The sequence below is a fragment of the Pipistrellus kuhlii genome, unplaced genomic scaffold (genome assembly GCF_014108245.1).
Source record: "Pipistrellus kuhlii isolate mPipKuh1 unplaced genomic scaffold, mPipKuh1.p scaffold_m20_p_11, whole genome shotgun sequence".
NCBI classification, from domain to species: domain Eukaryota; kingdom Metazoa; phylum Chordata; class Mammalia; order Chiroptera; family Vespertilionidae; genus Pipistrellus; species Pipistrellus kuhlii.
In genome coordinates this window covers 19,725,846-19,749,149 of record NW_023425416.1, presented here as the reverse complement: position 1 = coordinate 19,749,149, position 23,304 = coordinate 19,725,846, and the positions used below count along the sequence as shown (strand labels likewise).

At 43.7% G+C, this 23,304-nt stretch overlaps 1 protein-coding gene and 1 long non-coding RNA gene across 4 annotated transcripts; one reads left to right on the top strand and one right to left on the bottom strand.

Moving 5' to 3' along the window:
- The first annotated feature begins 1,111 nt into the window (after positions 1-1,111).
- Positions 1,112-13,645, top strand: CIDEC (cell death inducing DFFA like effector c). 2 transcript variants are annotated; one of them, XM_036431116.2, is made up of 6 exons: positions 1,112-1,145; positions 2,455-2,532; positions 3,544-3,706; positions 10,858-11,016; positions 11,098-11,285; positions 13,067-13,645. In XM_036431116.2, exons 2-6 carry the CDS (start codon positions 2,480-2,482, stop codon positions 13,227-13,229), a joined length of 726 nt encoding a protein of 241 aa, XP_036287009.1. In that variant the 5' UTR covers positions 1,112-1,145; positions 2,455-2,479; the 3' UTR covers positions 13,230-13,645. The 2 variants fall into 2 exon arrangements, with proteins under 2 accessions (XP_036287009.1, XP_036287008.1); XM_036431115.2 differs by lacking the exon at positions 1,112-1,145 and adding an exon at positions 2,091-2,204.
- Positions 10,931-23,302, bottom strand: LOC123652049. 2 transcript variants are annotated; one of them, XR_006741102.1, is made up of 2 exons: positions 22,978-23,302; positions 10,931-11,028 (listed from the first exon to the last, which is right to left on the bottom strand). It is a non-coding gene; the product is annotated as an uncharacterized LOC123652049 (long non-coding RNA). The 2 variants fall into 2 exon arrangements; XR_006741103.1 differs by having other exon boundaries at positions 23,078-23,302.
- Positions 23,303-23,304: the final 2 nt, after the last annotated feature.

Sequence of the window (23,304 nt, the reverse complement as noted above, 5' to 3'; positions counted from 1 at the left end):
TCTTTTTTTTTTTTTTTAAACTGCATTACTGAGATATAATTTATATACTATACAATTCTCCCATTTAAGCATACAACTCAATAGTTTTTAGTATATTTATAGGGTTGTGCAACCATCACCAAAATAAATTATGATTATATTAAAGGATTATGACATTTTTATTTTTTTCTGAAAGAAACCTCATATCCATTCCCCAGCCCCAGCCCTACACAACCACTAATATAGTTTCTACCTGTATAGTTTTGCCTGTTCTGGATATTTCATACAAGTGGAATTATAACATTTTTATGTGTGGTTTGCTGTGAATTACTTCTTTCACTCTGCATATATATTTTTAAAGTTCATTAATGTAATAGCATCTATCCTTTTTATTAACAAATAATATTCTATTTATGGATATACCACATTTTTTACTCATTCATCAATTGATGAACACTTGGGTTGTTTTAAATTTTTGGCTATTGTGAATAATGCTATGAACACTCACGTGTAAGTTTTTGTATGAATATCTGTTTTTATATCTCTTGGATACTATATATATGTACATCTATCTATATATCTATCTATCTACCTATCTATCTATCTTTCTATCCATCTATCTATCTAGAAGTAGAATTGCTGGGTCATAGATCTTATCCTTTAAACCACTACACATGTCAGCTGGTCTTAGTCTCTGCTATTATTAAATAATTATATCATTAATAACACCAATATTATTGGTCTTTGTTGCAAAGACCTTTACTTTTATTATCACAAATCCTCACTCAATCCTTTGACACAGGAATTATTATTCCCAATTGGAGTGTGTGGGCATAAAGCAATTTGTCTATACTCAGACAGCTAACATGGGCAGTGCTGAACCCACATGGGCCTGTTTTCTGTGCCCTCTGTGCCTGCTGCCATGTCTTGGGCCAGACTCTGTCCCAAAGCTGTTGTAACATGCCTCCTGCCCTCCTTTGGGGCATTTTCTGGGAGTGAGACTGGCCTGAAATCCCAAGGGTAAAGCTGTATACTCACCCATGCTCTTTTGCCCAGCTGGCACTGCCGGCTAGGGGAGGGGCTTCCCTCGGGAGCTGGAAATAAAACGAAGGGAGGGCTGAGCTGTGCAGGGCAGCACTATAAGGGTAGGAGGCTGTGAGGGGGAGGTAAGGATTTGTTTTGTGGTGTTTGTTTCTTGGCTCTTGGAGAGCAGGTGAGGTGGGGCTTGGCAGAGTTTTCTATGGACAGGGAATGGGCGTGAGGAGCGAGGCCAAAACAAGCAGACATGGGTAGTGAGCTTTCACGGGGAAGGCAGGTCTGAGGAGCCCCATTCCCCAAGTCATCAGAAGGAAAGAGTAATGTCACCCAACTGTGGAGGGGGCTTCCTTCCATGGCCACTCCTTGAGCCCCTTACTCTGCGCCAGGCCCTCGCTGTGCCGGGGGCTAGGATTAGGAAGAACATCTCAGGGCCAGGCACCTCGTGCCTAGGGGGCTAAGACAGAAATAGACACTTGGCTAAGAAGCAGGAAGGGCAGGTTGAAGGGGAAATTCTGTAAGCTGTGTATGAAGGCTTTCCGAAGGGTGGAAAGCAATGCAACTGGGGCTTCAAAGCTACAGACATTTAGCTCCGGGACAGAGGAAAGCACTGCAGGTGGAAGGAACTGCCTTTTGCATGCTTGGAACATGCAAAAGCTGGAGCACAGGGGTTTAGAAGACAAAGTGGTAGCAAGTGAGCCTAAAGCTGTCAGCTAGAGCTGTAGTGTGCAGTGTGGCTGCCAGTAGCCATTAAGACACCATGGCTATTTAAATTTAAATTAGTTAGGTTAAAAATCCAGCCCCTTAGGCATACTAGAAGCATGTTAAGTGCTCAATAGCCACATTGGGCCAGTAGCTACGGTAACAGAGAGAATAGATGCAGACCGGCTCCATCATCTCACCATGTCCCGTTAGTCAGTGTGAAGCCTCAGGAGGGTTTGGATTGCTCAAGGGCCTACGGGAGAGAGAGGGCTCAGCCTGGACTGCGGGCCCGTGAGGCCTGACCCGGGATGTCTCTGGACTACAGCGGAGGGAACAGTCCCCAGCAGTGGGAGGCGGTGTGACTCACCTCCTGCCAGCATGAAGTGGACTCTGCCCCCAGGGACAGGAATTAACCAGGCCGGGCGGCTTTAGCTCCAACTGGGGATCCCTGATCAGTGCGATCGGAGCCAGAGTCAGAGAAACATGGAGTGAGTGGTACTAGGGAGGGAGGAGCCGCTGAGTGGGGCTGAGCCTGGGTGTGGAGGGGGTCTCCAGCCTGGTCACAGTTGGTGTGCATGGGGTTGGACAGAAAAAAGGCTGGGGAAGCTGTCTGTGAATTGAGAGGGGAGAGCGGAGTGGAAGCTTGCTGGATGGGGGTGGGGTGGTTCTGTGTCAGATGATGAGAGAACGGAAACCCTCCCAGTCCACAGTAATGAGCTGTTTCTGCTTCCTTCCCAGGTCCAATGCAGTCCAGCTGACGAGAATGGAATATGCCATGAAGTCCCTCAGCCTTCTCAACCCCAAGTCCCTCTCCAGGTGAGGAGAGCCGAGGGTGGAAGGGGAGCTTCCTGTGAGCGGTAGGGCAGAACGTCTCAGATTTCAGTGGCACATAAGTCACTTGTGTATCTTCGTAAAGTGTAGATTCTGATTCGTGGGGTCTGTAATGGGGCTCAAGATTACCACCACACTGTGCTTGTGCTTTCATTCTTGATCTCTTTTAAACCTCACCACGGCTTTGGGAAGTGGGGATTATTATGCCAAATTAATAGACAAGGAAACTGGGCACAGAGTGGATGCTTTCCATTACCTAGCAAATGGGTAGTGGTGCCAGGATTCTAACTTTGCCTGCCTGACTCCAAAACCCAGGTTCCCTCCACTCCTTTAGTTCTCCGTTGTGTTGTCAGAGTTCAAAAACATCTTACACTGACGTCAGCTTCGCCATTTCATCTCACTGGACAGGTGAGAGGAGCGAGGCCAAGAGAGGGAAGGGGAATTGGGGGCGTGTGAGGTGGGTCTTCTATCACCCTGTTCCTCCTCATGGTCTGAGAACCAGCAGAGTCAGTATCACTTGGGAATTTATTAGACACATAGAATCTCAGACTCTGCCCAGATCTACTGAATCAGAATCTGCATTTCACTGAGATCCCCGCAGGACTTGCATACCCATTAAAGTCTGAGACGCGCTGAGGTGGCTGACTTTTGAATAAGACTAACCAGAGCAGGCTTGGTAGGTGGTAGGGGAGGAGGGATATGGTGAGCACGGCCTAGAGTAGGGGTGTCAAACTCAATCAGAGAAGGGGCCAAAATCTAAAATCCAGCCTAAATCGCGGGCCGAATGGTTTACTGAACAGTCATAAACTGTCATTGTGATAGAAACGCAGCGGAGTGCAGTGATGACAGCGCGGTGCGGGCCACATTGCAAGGCCTGGCGGGACGGATTTGGCCCGCGGGCCTTGTGTTTGACACATGTGTCCTAGAGGGATTGCTATTGGGGTGAGAGCTGGGAAGCAGCAGGCAGCTTATTCTAATACCCCAAACCACCCCCAGGTATGTGGCTGTGAGCACTTCGGTGGTGACCCAGCAGCTGCTGTCGGAGCCCAGCCAGGCACCCCGTGGACCCCTCCGGGCACGGCCCTGCAGAGTGAGCACCCAGGACCGGAGTGTGCGGAAGGGCATCATGGCGCACAGCCTGGAGGACCTCCTCCTCAAGGTGAGGGGCGGGCCTGACCTCTGCACAGCCCAACCACGGGGACCTTGGCTCCGAGTTGGCCCTGCCTGCTGCCTCTCTCCTCCAGGTCACAAGCTGGAAGTTTAGTAAGGATGAAGTTCATGGCTTACATGGTGAAAAGATTTCCTTTCTTATGCTAGGTCTAGTGGGTTGGTAGTGCCTGCCTGGAGTGCTGTTGACAGGGTGAAGGTAGTCTATTGCTTTCCTGTATCAACATCAGTGGTATTGTCCCAGCATATCTGCTCCCTGCAAGGTTCCTTGGGTTGCCTTTCACAGTCGTTCTTAAACATGCAGAAATGCCTGGAAGTTGGGGAAAGGGGCAATATTTTAGACATTCCTTTCTCCATCTCCTCCCTTCTGCCAGGGCAGTTCTCCTCAGGCTGTTTCCCATACTGACCTTCCACATAAGGACTTTTTGAAAAATACATTTTATTGATTTTTTTTTTTTTTTTTTACAGAGAGGAAAGGATAGTTAGAAACATCAATGAGAGAGAATCATCCATCAGCTGCCTCCTGCACACCCTCTACTGGGAATGTGCCCGCAACCAAGGTACATGCCCTTGACCAGAATCAAATCTGGGACCCTTGAGTCTGCAGGCCGATGCTCTATCACTGAACCAAACTGGTTAGGGCCCATGTAAGAATTTTTTAATAGCTGTAGAAGACTTTCTTCAAACTGTTAATCAGATAAGCTTCCAGAGGAGAAAACCAAGGATATACAACGCTTGTGGATGGTAGTTACAGCAGGCAAGAATGACAGCCTTCCCCATGCCCATGCTTCCTCTCCATGCTTCCTCCGCTGCTCGGCCTACAGCCTCATCTATTCTGGTTCCACATTAGACATGTGCCTCACTGCCCCTTATCAGCTCCAGGGGGTGAGGCCCTGCTCATCGGCAAGTCCAGGTCAAATATTTGAATTAGGCTTCCAATTACTAGTCTGCTTAACATAAAAAAACCATAGCTGACCTACCTAACCCTCTATTCTAGGTTGTCTCCCCCATTTCTCCGAATTAGGTCCATTCTTCCTGGAAGCCAATTTCCCTCCCCTGGGAGGCTTCCAGTTGTGCCAGACCACATTTCTTGTGCCTTGAATCAAAAGGGCTCTTTCACACTTGAGTCTAGATGCTGCACTACTTTTCACATTGAGGTTCAGGGACCACTTTGTGCACTACAATGGCCTTGTTAACACGTGGCTTCCCAGACTTCTCCCCCTGAGACTGATCAGGTCATGAGTGAGGCACAGGAATTGTCATTTTAGCAGATTCTTCAGCAGATTCTTGTAGCCACTGAGTTTGGGAATTCCTAGCCAGACCCCTAACTGCAGAGGATGCAGGGAGAGGCATCTTTCTAAGATGGACCATTGGTCAGAAGTGAAGTCTACTTGGAATTAGGAAGACATCATTCTATCTAGACTGACTTTCCAAATTTTGCAATAGAAAGAAAGGAGCAGAGAAAACGAGGGGAGAGAGGGTAAGGAGATATAGTTGGGAGAGAGCAGGGTATGAAGTCCTTTATTGGCTATGGCAACGAACAGTTGGGTTTCATGTTAAAAGGTAACAGTAAGCTCCAGCTGGTTGGGCTCAGTGGATAGAGTGTTGGCCTGTGGACTGAGGTGTCGTACGTTTGATTCCGGTCAAGGGAAATGCCAGGGTTTCGGGTACAATCCGCAGTAGGGAGTTTGCAGGAGGCAGCCAATCAATGATTCTCTCTCATCATTGATATTCCTATTTCTTTTTCCCTCTCCCTTCCTTTCTGAAATCAATACAAAAAAAATTTTTTTTTAAAGTTAACAGTAAGCCATTGGAGGATGTTTTTTAATGAAATGAGATTTTGTAACAATCTCAAACTAACAAAAGTTGCAAAAACAATATGAGACTTCCTGAAGCACTTGAGAGCAAGTTGCTGACCTTTTGCCTGTCATTCTTGGATACATCAATGTGTGTTTTCTCCAAACAAGTATATTATCCTATATAATCACAATACAACCATCAAAATCAGGCAAAATACAATCTATACAAAATACAATCTATGTAAGGGTAATATGCTAATTAGACCAGATGTCTTCCGGAAGACCTTCCAGACATCCGTCCTGACAAAGCCAGGTCTGGGCGAAGCTACCCGCCCCCCGGTCCCAGGAGCCTGCAGCTGTGGCTGCAGCCCAGGCAAAGCCGCCCGCCCATGGTCCCAGGCACCTGCGGCTGGCCGAAGGAGGGAATCCTGGGTCCTGGGTGTGGGGCCAAGGCAGAGGCATTTAGGAATGATCAGGCTAGCAGGGGGACAGTTAGGGGTGATCAAGCAGGCAGGCAGAGGTGGTTAGGGGTGATCAAACAGGCAGGCAGAAGTGGTTAGGGACGATCAGGCAGGCAGGCAGGCAAGCAGTTGGAGCCAGTGACCCCAGATTGCGAGAGGCACTTGGACATCCTCAGAGGGGTCCCAGATTGGAAAGGGTACAGGCCGGGCTAAGGGATAGCCCCCTCCCCACCCATGCACGAATTTTATGCACTGGGCCTCTAGTATTATATAACTACCATTTGATCTTGAGACTACATTCAAGTGTTTGCAATTAATCTAATAATGTGCTTTGTAGCAAAAGGACCCAGGTCAGGATCAAGTGTTCTATTTAATTGTGAATCCTTTTATTTTTTAATTTTAATTTATTGATTTTAAAGAGAGATGAAGAGGAAGAGACAGAGACAGAGACATTGATTTGTTGTTCCATTTATTTATGCATTGATTAATTGATTCTTGTATGTGCTCTGACTAGGAATTAAACCCACAACTTTGATGTACTGGATGATGCTCTAACCAACTGAGCTACTGGCCAGGGAATTGTGCCTCTTTTTCTGTCTCTCTCTCTCTCTCTGTCTCTCTGTCTCTGTCTCTCTCTTTCTCTCTCATCATTAAGTAAAAAGAATTTTTATTTATTTATTTATTTTTATTTTATTGATTTTGTACAGAGAGGAAGGGAGAGAGATACAATAGTTAGAAACATCGATGAGAGAGAGTCATCAATCAGCTGCCTCTTGCACACCCCCTACTGGGGATATGCCCGCAACCAAGGTACATGCCCTTGACCGGAATCGAACCCAGGACCTTTCAGTCCCCAAGCCGACGCTCTATCCATTGAGCCAAACTGGTTCCGGTGTAAAAAGAATTTTTAAAGGTACAGTCAGGCTTCTCTATATAAAGCTATTGTTTTTTTCTTTCTGTTAATTATTTTATAGCGAAGTACTTTGCACCAAGTAAAATCTCATTCTGCATCTAAATTTAAATTTATTTTTTTACTTACTAGAGGCCCAGTGCATGAAATTCATGCACGCGGTAAAAGGTGTCCCCTTAGCCTGGCCTGTACCCTCTCTAATCCGGGGTCCCTTGGGGGATGTCCGACGGCCAGTTTGAATCGGGCCTAAACCGGCAGTTGGACATGCCTCTCACAATCTCCTAAGCGCTTGCCTGCCTGCCTGCCTGCCTGATTGCCCCTAACCACTTCTAACCCCTAACCCCTCTGCCTGCCTGCTTGATTGCCCCTAACCATCTCTGCCTGCTTGCCTGATCACTCCTAACTACTTCTGCCTTGGCCCTGCACCTGGGACCCAGAATTCGCTCCTCTGGCTGGCTGCACCCAGGACCTGGGCTTCCCTTCCTCTGGCCAGTCGCAGGCACCTGGGACCCGAGCCGGCTTTGTCTGAGCTGTAGCCACAGCTGCAGGCGACTGGGACCATGGATGGGCAGCTTCGCCCTCTCCTGGGCAGCAGCCTCAGGCGCTGGCACCCCAGACCACAGGCGGGCAGCTTAGCCCAGGCCAGCTTTGTCAGGAAGGATTCCCGGTCTAATTAGCATATTACCCTTTTATTAGTATAGATATCAAAAAGGACTCAAGTATCCTCATTTAAATGGGATATAAGGATGGTAACAGATTATTTATTGATGCTCAAATCGTCCCAGACTTGGCCAGTGGGACATGGCCTTATTTCTGTATTGCGCTTTCTGACTTACTGGTACAACAAGGTATTGCAGGCTCATCCTGAACCTTTCCTGTCCTAGCCCTCAAGTTCACCATTTTTTCTAAGAAGGTCTTTTTCATTTTAGTGAAGAATGGTACTCAGAAAACAAGATCTGAGAGCTAGGTGTGTTCACTGCTGTTGGTGTATTGCTCATCCCAGGCCTATATTAAAGGATTTTAAGCAGAAAAATATGTTCTCTAACAGATCCAACTAAGAATAGTAAAGTGAAAATCCTACTATTCCGAGAGAACTAATGGTGTAACTGTGAATGCCCTATATAGTCTATCCTTATATAATACTTAAATGGGGTTATGTAGTATAGAGCTGACTTTTCATCCTATAACATGTCATAGTTCTCTTTCCATTTTAATTAGTATAGTATAAATTTTAGTAAATGCACACTATGGACTATGGACTCTGCCAAATGCCTTATATATATCATAGCATTTCTTATAATCATCACCTTGAGGCAGCTACAATTCTTCCCATTTTCTAGGGGCAGAGGCCAAGTGTATTCACTGGGATTTAAACTAGGCTATCATCTCAGACTTTTGCATTTAATTGTTGTGACTGTTCTAATGTATTTGCCTCAACTTTTTAAATTATTAAACGAGTTTAGAGAAATGAGGTGACTTAGGTTCAGAACAATGAAGTAGAGAAGCTAGAATTCAAACTTATGTCTCTTTATCGCTAGAGTTGCACTATTCAATGCAGTAGCTACTACGGTAGTTATATGTGATTACTAAATCTTGAAATTTATCTAGTTGAAATTGAGATGTGTTTACATATGAAGCACATATAAGATTTTGAAGACAATATGGAAAAAAATGTAAAATCTTATAAAATTTTTATTGTAGTTATATATATATTTTTTTATATATTTTATTGATTTGTTTACAGAGAGGAAGGGAGAGACATAGAGAGCTAGAAACATTGATGAGAGAGAAACATCGACCAGCTGCCTCCTGCACACCCCCTATTGGGGATGTGCCCGCAATCAATGTACATGCCTCTGGCCGGAATCAAACCTGGGACCTTTCAGTCTGCAGACTGACGCTCTACTGCTGAGCCAAACCGGTTTCGGCTGTAGTTATATATTTTTAGATTGAATTAAATATATTACAAGTAATTCTACCTGTTCTTATTTTAATGTGGCTATTAGAAATTTTATTTATTTATTTATTTATTTATTTATCCTTACCAGTGGATATTTTTTCCATTGATTTTTAGAAAGTGTGGAAGGGAGGGAGGAAGGGGGAGAGAGAAAGACACACACATCAATGCGATAGAGACACATCAATTGGTTGCCTCCTCAGGTGCCTAGACAGGGATAAAACTTGCAACCCAGGTACATGCCCTTAGCAACACCGGCCAGGGTATGCCATTAGAAAATTCAAACCAATGGAATAGAATTGAAAGTCCAGAAATAAACCCATGTATCTATGGTCAATTGATTTTTTTACTGGGTGCCAAGACTATTCAATAGAGAAAGAATACTCTCTTCAACAAATAGTGGGGGGATGATGTGATAACCACATGGAAAAAAAATTGGATTCCTACCTCACACTATGTACAAAGTTAAGTCAAACTAGATTAAAGAGCTAAACGTAGAGCTGAAACCATACAACCCTTAGAAGAAAACATAGGTGTAAGTCTTTACGACTTTGGTTTCTTAGATATGGCACCAAAGCACAACCAACCAAAAGGGGAACAATCAGCATTAAAAACTTGTTTTACATCAACAGACACTATGAAAAAATGAAAAGACAACCCACAGAATGGGATAAAATACCTCAATATTTGTGAATCACATATCTCATAAGCATTGAGTATCAAGAATATATAAAGAACTCATAACTCAATAATAAAAAGATAGCCTATTTAAAAATGAACAAAGAGTTTGAGCGGATGTTTCTGTAAAGAATATAATACAGCCCTGACCAGTTTGGCTCAGTGGATAGAGCATTGGGCCATGGTTTCGAGTTCGATTCCAGTCAAGGGCATGTACCATGGTTGCAGGCTCGATCCCCAGTAGGGGGCGTGCAGGGGGCAGTGGATCGATGTTTCTCTCTCATCAATGTTTCCAACTCTCTATCCCTTTCCCTTCCTCTCTGTAAAAAAATCAATAAAAATATATATTTTTAAAAGAATATAATACAAATGGGTAACAACACATGAAAATGTATTCAACATCTTAGTCATTAGGGAAATGTAAACCAGAATCACTTCATTAGCCTGACTAAAATAAAAGACAGACAATAACAAATGTTGATGAGGTTGTGTAGAAATTGGAATCCTCATACATTATTGGTGGGAATATAAAATGATGTAGCTGCTTTTGAAAACAGTTTGGTAGTTCTTTAAAAAGTTAAGTATGATGTTGACTATATGACTCAGCAGCGTCACTCCTATGCATATATCCAGGAAAACAGGATATATATTTTCACCCCCAAATTTGTACATGAATAACAGCATTATTTGTGATACTCAAAAAAAAGGGAAACTATCGCAAGTCTATCAATTGATGAATCAATAAAAAATGTAGTATATCTATAATTTAGAATATGATTCAACCATAATGAAGAGTGAATCATGTTGCAACATTGATGAACCTTGAAACATAGTAAGAAGCCAGTGTAAAAAGACCACATAATATATGATTCTGTTTATCCGAAATAAAGGTCCAGAACAGCCAAATCCTATAAAGTAGAAGTTGTCATGGGTTGGAAAATGGGGAATGACTACTAATGGGTACTGGGTTTCTTTTTATTCTGAAATAAGATAGTGGTAGTTATAAAACTTTGTGAATGTGTGAAAAACACTAAATTCTATACTCTAAAAGGTCAAATTTTATAGCATATGTGTTCTATCTCAATAGAAATTTACATATGTGACTTCCATTATATTTTTACTGGACATCACTCTTCTAGAATATTAACCATGATGCCAGGCACCAGGAGATACCATACTACATCTTTGGATGGTGATCTCACAGCAAGAGCCTGAGCTGCAGTCCCATTCCACAGACCCGGGCCCCTTGTTCTTTCCCTGTGATGTGATGTGGGTCTTCCCCATCCCAGCTCTGGGCTGCATGGGGGTGGCAGAAGCATCACCAACCTTATTCCCCAGGTTCGGGACACCCTGATGCTGGCAAACAAGCCCTTCTTCCTGGTGCTGGAGGAAGATGGCACGGTGGTGGAGACAGAAGAGTATTTCCAAGCTCTGGCAGACGACACAGTGTTCATGGCCCTCCAGAAGGGGCAGAAATGGCAGCCCCCATCAGACCAGGTGAGGTGCCACCTGTGGAGGGAGAGCATTGGGAATCAGAAGTCCTTGAGGGGTGCCAACCACACATTTGTCTCGATGCAGGCCTCTAGGTACCAGCTCTCCCTCTCCCGTACGCCTGTCAAGAAGATCGATGTGGCCCGTGTAACTTTTGACCTGTACAAGCTGAACCCACAGGACTTCATTGGCTGCCTGAACATAAAGGCAACTCTCTACGGCACATATTCTCTTTCCTACAATCTTCACTGCTATGGGGCCAAGCGCGTCATGAAGTGAGTGACTTGGGATTTGCTGCGGGCAGGGTGGGTATGCAGCAATGGGAGAGCCCCTATCTGCTCACATGGGCCTCAGCCTGACAACGCATGACCGCATGCGCTAGATCTTATGGCTGAACTAGTGCTTTACATTTTCACTAATGTAAGCCAAAGGGGTACACATACTCCTCCAGGTAGAACTGGGATACGTTTAGTTTTTCTAATTATCTTCTATTATAACAATTTTTTCCCACTTAAAATAGTATGTTTTCCTAAGTAGTTTTCTAATCAACTATTAAAAATGAACATGTGTCAAAGATTTTATTGAATTCACTAATTAATGAGGGAAAAGAAGTTACAATCAGTTACAAGGAGAATTCAAAACCCCACCTATATGTATGTCCATCAAGAATGCTGAAATAGCCCTGTCCGGTTTGGCTCAGTGGATAGAGAGCATTGGCCCAAGGACTGAAGGGTCTCGGATTTGATTCTGGTCAAGGGCGTGTACTTTGGTCGTGGGCTTGATCCCCAGTAGGCAGCGCGCAGGAGAGAGCTGACTGATGTTTCTCTCTCATCAGTGTTTCTAAATTCTTCTCCCTTCCTCTGGGGGGGTGGGGGGGTGGGGAGGGGGAGTATATTTAAATATATATATATTTTTTTATTTCAGAGAATTTCAAACTCTTTTTATGTGTAGATGTTTATGGTTCTGTCTTTCTGCCCCCATCCCTACCTCGACCAGAATTTATTTATTTATTTATTTATTTATTTATTTATTTATTTATTTTTAGAGACAGAGGAAGGGAAAAAACATTGATTGGTTGTTCTACTTATTTATGCATTCACTAGTTGCTTCTTGTATGTGCCCTAACCAGGGATAGAACCCGCAATCTTAGCATATCAGGACTAGCCAGGGCCTCCACCAGAATTTATTGAATGAAGGTTAATAGAAGACAAGTTTTAATATCAGCCAGGAAGTACTTATTTTCATTTTGTTTTCCCCTCCTGATCCTAACCCCTGAGATTGACACCACTAGTGACTCTCACCTATCTTTTAAACAGATTTGGCTAAAGGACTTAGTTAAAGCAGTCAAGTATTCAACCAGTTACTCTTGACTCCACCACATTTCCCCTGTTCTTCTACACATCAGATCCCACGTTAAGTGATTTGTGCTATTTCAACCTCCTAACCCTGCGTGGGATCACTATGACCCCAGGGTCTACAACAGTTGTGAAGGGCAGAGTTATGATCTTCATGTTTTGTGGACCAATATAACATCATCTATATAACATGAGATGGTAGATCATGTTATATTGGTTAGCCCAAGTAGTATTACAAAAATAATAGGTCTTGTTGGACCCAAGGGTCTCGGGTTAGATTCCTGACCAAGGGTATGTACTTTAGTTGTGGTTCAATCAGAGTATATGCAGGAGAAAATCAATCAATGTGTCTCTCTCATAAACGTTTCTTTCTCTCTCTCTTCCTCTCCTCCCTCCCTTCCACTCTCTTTAAAAACCAATGGAAAAAATATCCTCCGGTGAGGATTAAAAAAATAAACAAACAAATAAATAAATGGCCTTGTTAAATGAGCTTGAATTTTGGACATCTCAGTGAAGGTACAGTTGCAGGTAATGCCTGTAGACCCTTTCCCATTTGCTGGGGGAAGGCAGCATCTGTTCCTATCTTCATATCACTCTGCAAGTTATGGGATTATTAAAGGAGCAAGGGGGAGGAGCATTGAGGAGATGCAGCCGGGAGTCTTCTCTGTGTTTTAACTCTACCCCCTTCTCACCCCATCCAGGGAAGCTCTTCGCTGGGCCCTCTTCAGCATGCAGGCCACGGGCCACATGCTGCTCGGCACCTCCTGTTACATGCAGCAGCTTCTGGATGCCACAGAGGAAGGGCAGCCCCCTAAGGTCAAGGCCCCATCCCTCATCCCCACCTGTCTGAAGATACTGCAATGAAGGCCCAAGTCCTCGAAGACCTTCTCCAGCCAACAACTAGCCTGGGAATCCCATGCTCGGTGGGTAGCGCCCACAAGCCTGGCAGTTAGAGAGCTTCTTATCTCCCTACATCTCCCTCACCCACACAGGACAGCGAACGTGGAAGCAGGAGGAAGGGCTGGACACCTGGGATGGGATGGCCAAAGGAGAGCTGAGGGCTTTTGCCGGGCCTAGCTCCTCCCTGTCCAAGGCAGCTCAGCTGACCAAGACTGTTCGCCAGCAAGCTAGGCATCAAGTCTGCCCCTCAGCTACCGGTCTCCACATGCTATACCTTCATCACACTCCTGGCCCCCATCCCTAACAGTCCTGAGTGAACGGTCAGGCCCATTAACATATGATATTAGAGATTTATTGGCAATAAATGACTTATGCTGATACATCTTTGCCTGTGTTCTTTGGAGATGAGGGTGGAGTTCTCTCTGGAAGGTTAGACAATAGGTCTAAAGGAAAAGAGGAATCTATTGTCAAACCAGTCTCCAAACTGTGGGGTTACAGGAAACAGCACTTGTTCTGCCAAAAATGTCCACTTAATCAGAGACTTGAGCAAACCATATAATCCATACACAAAGTAACAATTTACAAAAGAAATCTGCCTATCAGAAGGGCTTTGATTGGCAGGGTGGGATTAAGGCACTCTTTTAACTTCTCACTGTTGCATTTTATTACAATCTTTTTAAAAATATATCTTTTTTAATTGATTTTTTTTTCTTTTTTACAGAGAGGAAGGGAGAGGGATAGAAAGTTAGAAACATCAATGGGAGAAAAACATCGATCAGCTGCCTCCTGCACACCCCCTACTGGGGATGTGCCCGCAACCAAGGTACATGCCCTTGACCGGAATCGAACCTGGGACCTTTCAGTCCGCAGGTCAACACTGAGCCAAACCAATTATGGCTTATTACAATCTTTTAAGTGTTTAGGTGGTAAAGCACTAACCAAGCTGTAATCAGTCAATGCCTTCCCCAGCTTGCCAGACAGTTCAGAACTTTCAGCCTCAGTTTTTCAAAATGAGCTGTTAGGTAGCCACAAAAAATTATTAATTTCTCATCAGTGTGAGTTGGCATTTTTCAACATAGGACAACTCAAGCAAGAGATGTTTGCAGTGACCACGCTTTAGTCTGTAACTCTCAGATTAAAAATCAATAGAACAAAGACAAAGGCCTGGGTTGGAGAGTTAATGCTGGCAGCTGACCCATACCCTGCAGCACGTGTGGGAGGAGCTGCCAGAGCTGGCAAAACACTTCCTATTCTGGGCTTTCCTGCACTTGCAGTTATGGCTGGAGGCTTGGCTCGGTGCCATCCCGGCTCCATGGGGTGGGCCTTCTCACATGGAGGCGTGTTGTTCATATCAGCACAGAAGCTGTTTCTGGTCGCCCTTTGCTGAGTCTGTGGCCCACCTGTGCCTCCTATCAGGTTAGTCAGCGCTGAGTTGGGCTGGGGTGGAGGAGGCTTGGACTGTGTCTCCACTCCCCCTCCTTCTGAGGGTCAGAGCTTCACAAAGGAGTACTGAGCGACTGACTCGACACCGAGTCCTCCCAGCCCAGGAAAACTTAGGTTCTTCCTTTTCTTCAAAGAGCGTGGAGATGAGCGGAGTCCCACCGGCCGTGGGCAGTGAATAGAAGACAGGCCGTGCTGAGTCTGGAGCCCGCGGAGGGAAAATTTCAGAGTGTGGGAGCTCAAGCCTCAACAGGGTCAGCAGCCAGGCCTAGTGGAGGAATGGCCCCGTTGGGGGCCAGTGGAGGAGAGGTCTGTTGCAGTTGGAGCAGGCAGGGTCCCAGCCACTCAGCCTTAGTCTCCCCAACTTGCTCAAGCTGGCACAGGAGACCTTCCAAAAAAAAGGATTCTAAAACACCGTGGGGCCTACCCTGACTGGGTAGCTCAATTGTAGAGCATCGTCCGCATACACCACGGTTGGAGGTTCGATCTCCAGTCAGGGCACATACAGGAATCAATCTATGAATGCATAAGTAAGTGAAACAACAAATTGGTGTTTCTCTCTCTCCTTTCATCTCTTTCTCTAAAATCAATAAATAAAAATTTAAAATCCCAGGGGACTTGCCCTAGCTGGTTTGGCTCAGTGGATAGAGCATTGGCCTGTGGACTGAAGGGTCCCAGGTTTGATTCCAGTCAAGGGCACATGCCCAGATTTCGGGCTTAATCCCCAATAGGGGGAGTGCAGGAGGCAGCCAAATAATGATTCTCTCTTGTCATTGATGTTTCTATCTCTCTCTCCCTCTCCCTTCCTCTCTGAAATCGATCCTATATGATAAAAGGGTAATATGCAAATTGCCCCCTCTACTGGGAGTTCCACCTGAATTGGACCAGAAGGCTGGGCTGGCCCACCAACCACCCAAGGCCCCTGCCTCAGGCCAGCCCCATCCCTTATCGCCTCCCCTCATCGAGGGCGGGGCTGGCCCACCAACCACCTTCAGCCCCTCCCCGAGGCTGGCCTGACCAGATCACCCTAATCGGGGCTGGCCACTGGACCCACCCATGCACGAATTCATGCACTGGGCCTCTAGAAATAAATAAAAAAATACCATGGAACCTGTGACAGAGCACAGTTATGTCCAAGCCCCAAACAAGATAAAACCACACCACCTGCATCACTGCCAAAGTTCTTGCTAGTCCTTTCTCTATTTGCCCACATCTACTTAAGAATTGGTTATTTAAATATTTGAATTAGAAAAAGTTCTTGAGGTATAACTTAGATACATATACTAAAATTTACCCTTTTAAGATATATACTAGTAGTTCGATTAACCCTGGGCAAATTGATACAGGATGTAGCCACCACTTCCAGCTTGCCAAAAAGCTCCTTTATTCCCCTTTCTAGTCAATCCTATTCCCCCACCCACTCCAAGCCCTTGGCATCCACCTGGTTTTCTGCCAAAATAGTTTGCCTTTTCTAAAATGTCATGTACATATAATCACAAAGTCTCTTAAAAATTTAGTTCTATCAAATTTCAGTTTTGAAATTTTTTATTACTTTAAAAGTTTTATGAAACTTAGTCTTTTATGCTTGATTTAGATATTTAAACTAGATATGTGTGTGTGTGTTATATATATGTGAAATATATCCATGAGATAAAAAATTTAAGCAGTTCCAAAGGGAAAACATATTTATTCATCTTCTCACTTCTGATTCCTTCTCCAGAAGCAACCACCTTGTTTTTGTGTGTCCTTTTGAAACCGGACACAAAACAGGTCCGGGGCTGCCTGTCACTACTTGAGCCAAATTAAGCAGAGACAAGGTTGAATTACGTGAGCATTTAATCCAATAATGCCAGCTGTATGGAGAGAGCAGCAGGTCATCCTGAAAATTCTGCTCTAACATCTCCTACTAGTTGGCTGGTTATATATGGATAAAGAAGAAGGGCGACATGCAAGAGGGGAGGGGGGACAGAAGAAGGTCTGCAGGATCCATGGTCCCTGTGTCTCCTTCCAGGATCTTGAAGTCCAATAACAAGGTAGCTAACTTACTATGATGTTAAAAACCAGCTCAGCCTGTTCCTGGGACTGGAGGATGGTCAGCATTCCTGAGGTGAATTCCCAGGGGGGGTCAGGGTCCAGGCACAGCAACCAAATCAAGTGTTTCCTGTCCTTGATTTGCTCTCAAAATGAATTTTTTTTTTTTTTTTTAGTAAAGGACCTATCTAAGCTCCAAGACATTGTATCTTTTTACAGCCTTGTTTTTGTTCTTATAACAGATTCTCCAGTTTCCCAGGATCTGTAAGGAAACCTGTTCTAGCCAGCTCAGCTGGTATGGCTCTGTGGTTGAGCATGACCCACACACCAAGAAGTCCAATTCTCTGTTGGGGTTATGGGCTCGATCCCCAGCAGGGGGCATGCTGGGGCAGCCAATCAGTATTGCATGGATGTTTCTTTCTCCTTCTCCCTCTCCCTTCCTCTTTCTCGCAAATCAATAAAAACACATTTAATTTTTTTAAAAAATACCTCTTACCTATAGATAGTAAAATAAATAATCATTAAACAACTCTGGTCATATTCCTATTATGTGCCCTTCTCCCTATCACTTTCAGAAATCCAGGAGTATATAAATAAAACAAATGTACATCAATCGCACATACATACACAGTCATGCACCCCGTAATGATGGGGATAGTTCTGGAAAATGCACCGTTAGACAACTTCATTGTTGCGTGAATATTATAGAGTGCACTTACACAAACCTAAATGGCACAGCCTACTACACACCAAGGCTACAATCCTGTATAGCATGTTACTGCGCAAAACAACATGAGATTAAATCAAGCACAAAAGAAAATTATGCAACTCATTGATGCAGTAAGTATTAGATGTATGATCCTGCTGCTAGTATAACATGGTATACTGTTTTATGGCAAACGTTTTTTCAATAAGTAGAAAGAGTACACTCTAACGTAATGATAAAAAATATAGTAGAGTGAATACATAAACCAGTCCCATAGCCGTTAATTACTATTTTTAATTATTATGTACTATACATAATTGTATACACTATACTTTTCTATGAAAGGCAGTGTATAGGTTTGTCTACACCAGCATCACCACAAACATGTGTGCTATGCATTGTGCCATGTCAGTGTAACAGCTTCAACCTTATTAGGTGACAGTAATATTTCAACTCCATTATAATCTTTTTTTCAATATGTTTTTATTGATTTCAGAGAGGAAGGGAGAGGGAGAGACAGATAGAAACATCGATGATGAGAGGAAATCATTGATTGGCTGCCTCCCCCACGCCCCTAAATGGGGATTGAGCCCTCAACCCTAGATGTGCCCCAGACCAGAATCAAACCCGGGATCCTCCAGTCCACAGACCGACGCTCTATTTATTCATTGAGCCAAACCAGTTACGGCCATTATATAGTCTTTTTTAAAAATATTTTTAAATGATTTTTTTAAGAGGGAGAGAAACATCCATGTGAGAGGTTTTTAAAAAAAAGATATTTTAAAATATTTTTAGGGAGAAAAAGAGAAACATTGATATGAGAGTGAAACATCAATCAGTGGGAACACCCTGTACCAGGGATTGAGCCTGCAGCCCAGGCATGTGCCCTGACCTAAATAGAACCAATGGCCTTTTTGTGCATAGAACGAAGCCTACCCAACTCAGCCACACTGGCCAGGGCTCTATTATAATTTAATGGGAACACCATCACATGTGGTCCGTAGTTGACCGAAATGTCATGGTTATATACAGTATATATTCACCAGGAAGCAGAGGAAGGGAACAACAAGTAAAAGGAAAAAAAAAAATGGATTCTATTCTGTAATTATAACTATGGAAAGTTGTAATTTATATATTGATTTGGGCCCTTTAATTCGTGTGGAACAACTTCTGAATAGCACAACATACCTAAGTATCATTGCTGATCAAGTTCATCCTATCATGTTGATGGAGTATCCCAATAGCGATGGCTTCTTCCAACAAGACAATGCGCCATGCCATGGTGCTCGTGTTGTGCAGGAGTGGTTTCAAGAACATGAGGGAGACTTTACCTTGCTTAGGTGACCCCACAATCTCCAGATCTCAATCCAATAGAGCATTTGTGGGACGAAGTTAAAAGAGCCATCAGGCAGCCGGTTCCACAACCATCAAATCTCACAGAACTGGACAGTGCTATTCAGGCATGGTGGCAGATTCCTCCCATCACCTTTTAACATCTCGTGGAGTCAATGCCAAGAAGAATCGCCGCAGTACTAAAGGCAAAAGGTGGTCCAACTAAGTACTGATGGAGTGATCATAATAATTTGGCCACTCAGTGTGTGTGTGTGTGTGTGTGTATACAGGGCATGCAATTACTTAATATTTCTGGAGACTGAGTCATATCAGCACATATAGACCTATACATTCCTTAATGGCTGCATGGACTGGATATGCTGCAATTGACTTAGCCATCCCTCTATTGATGGATTTAGGTTAATTTGAAGTTTTTTGTTAATGCAAACAATGAATTAAAAGTTATAGTGCTCTTAGTAAATAAATAAAACAATGCACAGGTTGCATGTGACCTTTCCATAGTTGTAATTACAGAACAGAACCCATTTTGTTATTTTTTTTTTTAACTTGGTTCATTTCTCTTGTTGTTCCCTCCCTTTGCTTCCTGGTGAATTTCTATAAGTTCTTCACACCTGCCAATCATAATCCATGCTTGGACACCTTTTCTGATTTCACTTGGCTCCTCACTCCTCTCTCTCTAACTCAGCACAGGGTTTATCAAGGTGTGTTGTGATGTTGTGATCTGAACTGTATCTACTTGGTTGAACTTCTTGTGAGTAGTGCCTGGGTCTTGCTGATCTGTGTTCCCCAGTTGCCAGGGCCTGGAATAAAGTTAGCATTAAAAAGATGTTGAATAGCCTTAGCCAGTTTGGCTCAGTGGATAGAGCTTTGGCCTATAGATTGAAGAGATCTGGGTTAGTTATGGTCAAAGGCACATGCGCTGGTTGCAGGCTCAATCCCCAGTGGGGGGCGTGCAGGAGGCAGCCCATCTGTGGTTCTCTCTCATCTTTTTTTTTTTTTTTAAAAATAATATATTTTATTGATTTTTTACAGAGAGGAAGGGAGAGAGATAAAGAGCTAGAAACATTGATGAGAGAGAAACATCGACCAGCTGCCTCCTGCACGCCCCCTACCGGGGATGTGGCCGCAACCAACGTACATGCCCTTGACCGGAATCGAACCTGGGACCTTTCAGTCCGAAGACCAACGCTCTACCGCTGAGCCAAACTGGTTTCAGCTCTCTCTCATCTTTGATGTTTCTCTCTCTCTCCCTCTCCCTTCCCTTCTGAAATCAATAAAAAAATATTTTTAAAAAATGTTGAATAGGTGATGTATTCTATTTATTTCCTGTATAGAGCTAATCACAGGACAATTTATGTTTACAGTTTTGTTTTTAAATATATTTTATTGATTCCTTACAGAGAGGATGGAAGAAGGATAGAGAGCTAAAAACATCAATGAGAGAAAAACATCGACCAGCTGCCTCCTGCACACCCCCTACCGAAACCAATGTATTATATATGTCCTTGACCGGAATTGAACCTGGGACCTTTAAGTCCGCAGACCGATGCTCTATCCACTGAGCCAAACCTGTCTCGGCTATGTTTCCAGTTTTGAGAGGTTTGTTTTGTTTTTGCTTTGATAAATAATGCTTTAGTGAACCTCCTGCCTCTAGACTTTTTCTCCTTTTGGATTATGCACCAGGTTGTTCTTCCAAGCCGTTTACTGGATTCACCTCACCCCCTACCCCCAACTTGCCTTAAGATAGTGTGCATAGCCAAAACCGGTTTGGCTCAGTGGTAGAGCGTTGGTCTGTGGACTGAAGGGTCCCGGATTCGATTCTGGTCAAGAGCATGTACCTTGGTCGCGGGCACATCCCCAGTAGGGGGTGTGCAAGAGGCAGGGGATCGATGACTCTCTCTCATCAATATTTCTAACTATCTCTCTCCCTTCCTCTCTGTACAAAATCAATAAAATATATATTTTTAAAATCAATAAAATATATATTTTTAAAATCAATAAAATATATATTTTTAAAAAAGATAGTGTGCATAGCAGTGGCTTTTTGAAGGCAGGGGGCTTCTATTGGGTCGGCAGCTAAGTAATTGCGGGTTTCACACATATATGGCTTCAGTTGAATTTTTAGGTTTGCAGACGTAGTACAAATGTAAAACACATTTTGTTATTTGATAGTTGGCTATTCAGCTGTTAATCAGTAAAAAAAGTTTTTTGATCTGTTTTGTAGTTTTTGTTTGGCGTTCGTTGAAAAATGGAAAATCAAAAGGAACATTTTTGTCATATTTTGATTTTTTATTTCCACAAAGGGAAAAACGTATCCCAAGCTCATAATAAGTTATGTGTTATTTATGGTGACGAAGCCTTAAAAGAACGGCAGTGTCAAAATTGGTTTGCCAAATTTCGTTCTGGTGATTTTTCACTCAAAGATGAAAAACGCTCTGGTCGTCCAGTTGAAGTTGATGACGCCCTAATCAAAGCAATAATCAATTCGGACTGTCACAGTACAACACGTGAGATTGCAGAGAAGCTTCATGTATCACATACATGCATTGAAAATCACTTAAAACAACTTGGCTATGTTCAAAAACTCGATACATGAGTTTCTCACGAACTGAAAGAATCACAGTTAACGCAACGCATTAGCAGCTGCGATTTGCTAAAGAAACATAATGAAAATGATTCATTTTTAAAACGACTGATAACTGGCGATGAAAAATGGGTTGTTTACAACAATATCAAGCGGAAAAGATCGTGGAGCAGGCCAGGTGAACCAACTCAAACAACATCAAAAGCTGATATTCATCAAAAGAAGGTTTTGTTATCAGTTTGGTGGGATTACAAAGGAATTGTCTACTTTGAACTCTTACCACCCAACCAAACGATCAATTCTGATGTCTACATTGAACAACTAACGAAATTAAACAGTGCAGTTAAAGAAAAGTGGCCCGAATTGACAAATCGAAAAGGTGTTGTATTCCATCATGACAATGCAAGGCCACACACATCTTTGGTCACTCGGCAAAAATTAATGGAGCTTGGTTGGGATGTTTTGCCACATCCACCATATAGTCCTGACCTTGCACCATCTGATTACTTTTTGTTTCGATCTTTACAAAACTCCTTGAATGGTAAAAATTTCAATAATGATGATGATGTCAAATCGTACCTGATCCAGTTTTTTGCTAATAAAAACCAGAAGTTTTTTAAACGTGGGATTATGATGCTGCCTGAAAGATGGCAAAAGGTCATTGATCAAAATGGGCAATACATTACAGAATAAAGTTATTTAGTTCCATAAAAAAATTGTCTTTGATTTTCTTTAAAAAATCCGCAATTACTTAGTTGCCGACCCAATAGAATTAAAATGGTAACTAGAAAATCGTTCAATTTTGTCCTGAGACAGCCTCTCTGACCCTGATGAATTCCTTCTCTGCTCTGTGCTCAGGTTCCCTATCAACGTTAAGAAATAGTCAAACCTGTGAAGAATTTTTGTGAGTTTATTTGACCCAAACTGCTGACAAATGCCGGGAAGCAAAATCTCAATGGATTGAGATAATGCTCTGGAGAATGGCAATTATGCACTTTGTGATCGTTTGTTTGTTTGAAATATATATATTATTTATTTAAGAGAGAAAGGGGAAGAGAAACATCAATGATGAGAATCATTGATCGGCTGCCTCCTGCACGCCCCCTACTGGGCGGGGGTGGGGGGATCAAGCTTACAACCCAGGCATGTGCCCTTGGCCCAAATGGAACCTGGGACCCTTTAGTCCGCAGGCGGATGCCCTGTCCACGGAGCCAAACTGGCTAGTTGCACCTTGTTTTACACATCACAATCAAAAGAAGAGACCTAAGTGAGTTACCAGAAATCCATCCGTGATAGATTAGGGAGGTGGGAAAAAGCAAAGTTGGGCGGAGGAGAGAAGGGGAGAGCTCTGGGATTGGATAAAAAGTAAAATGACAGACACACTTTTTACTTAGGTGGGTGCAGGGCAGTTAACAGTCAACAAATGAACTCAATAACAATGAGGGAAGTTGTGGTCTCTGCAGCCTGGTGCCTGTGCTTTGAGGGGTCTGGAAAAGGGAAAATTACTTTGACATTCCGACGAATGTATCACAGGTGCAAGAGAACAACAGTCTCAGTTATGATAAAGACTGATACTGGCCTAGACCATGACTACCCACCATAAACTGCTTTTCGTCTTCAAAGTTTTGGTTTCAGACCATCCTTTGTGGTTACTTTAGGTCTCTGAGTTGGCGAGGCGGCCATGCCGGCTTCCCTTACCTAGCCAGGTTAGCATGCGGCCTCTTTCCGTCCAACCTTTCACCCATTTTGCACGTGGAGAGCCTCTGTGGCCCTGACAAACCTCCTCTCTCCTCTGCGCCTCAGGTTCCCCTGATGCACTTCCTTCCGGGAGCCGGCAAAGTCCCGCCTTCCCACGGCTCTGAAGCCCCGCCTTCTTGCTTTTCCGATTGACAGTCGATCCGACCAATCAGCGTGCTGTGGGCTGC

Excerpts from the sequence above, each read along its gene's own strand:
- CIDEC (XM_036431115.2), top strand. Across the intron at positions 2,533-3,543 it reads AACCCCAAGTCCCTCTCCAG|GTATGTGGCTGTGAGCACTT; the intron begins GTGAGGAGAGCC and ends AACCACCCCCAG. Across the intron at positions 11,017-11,097 it reads GGCAGCCCCCATCAGACCAG|GCCTCTAGGTACCAGCTCTC; the intron begins GTGAGGTGCCAC and ends GTCTCGATGCAG.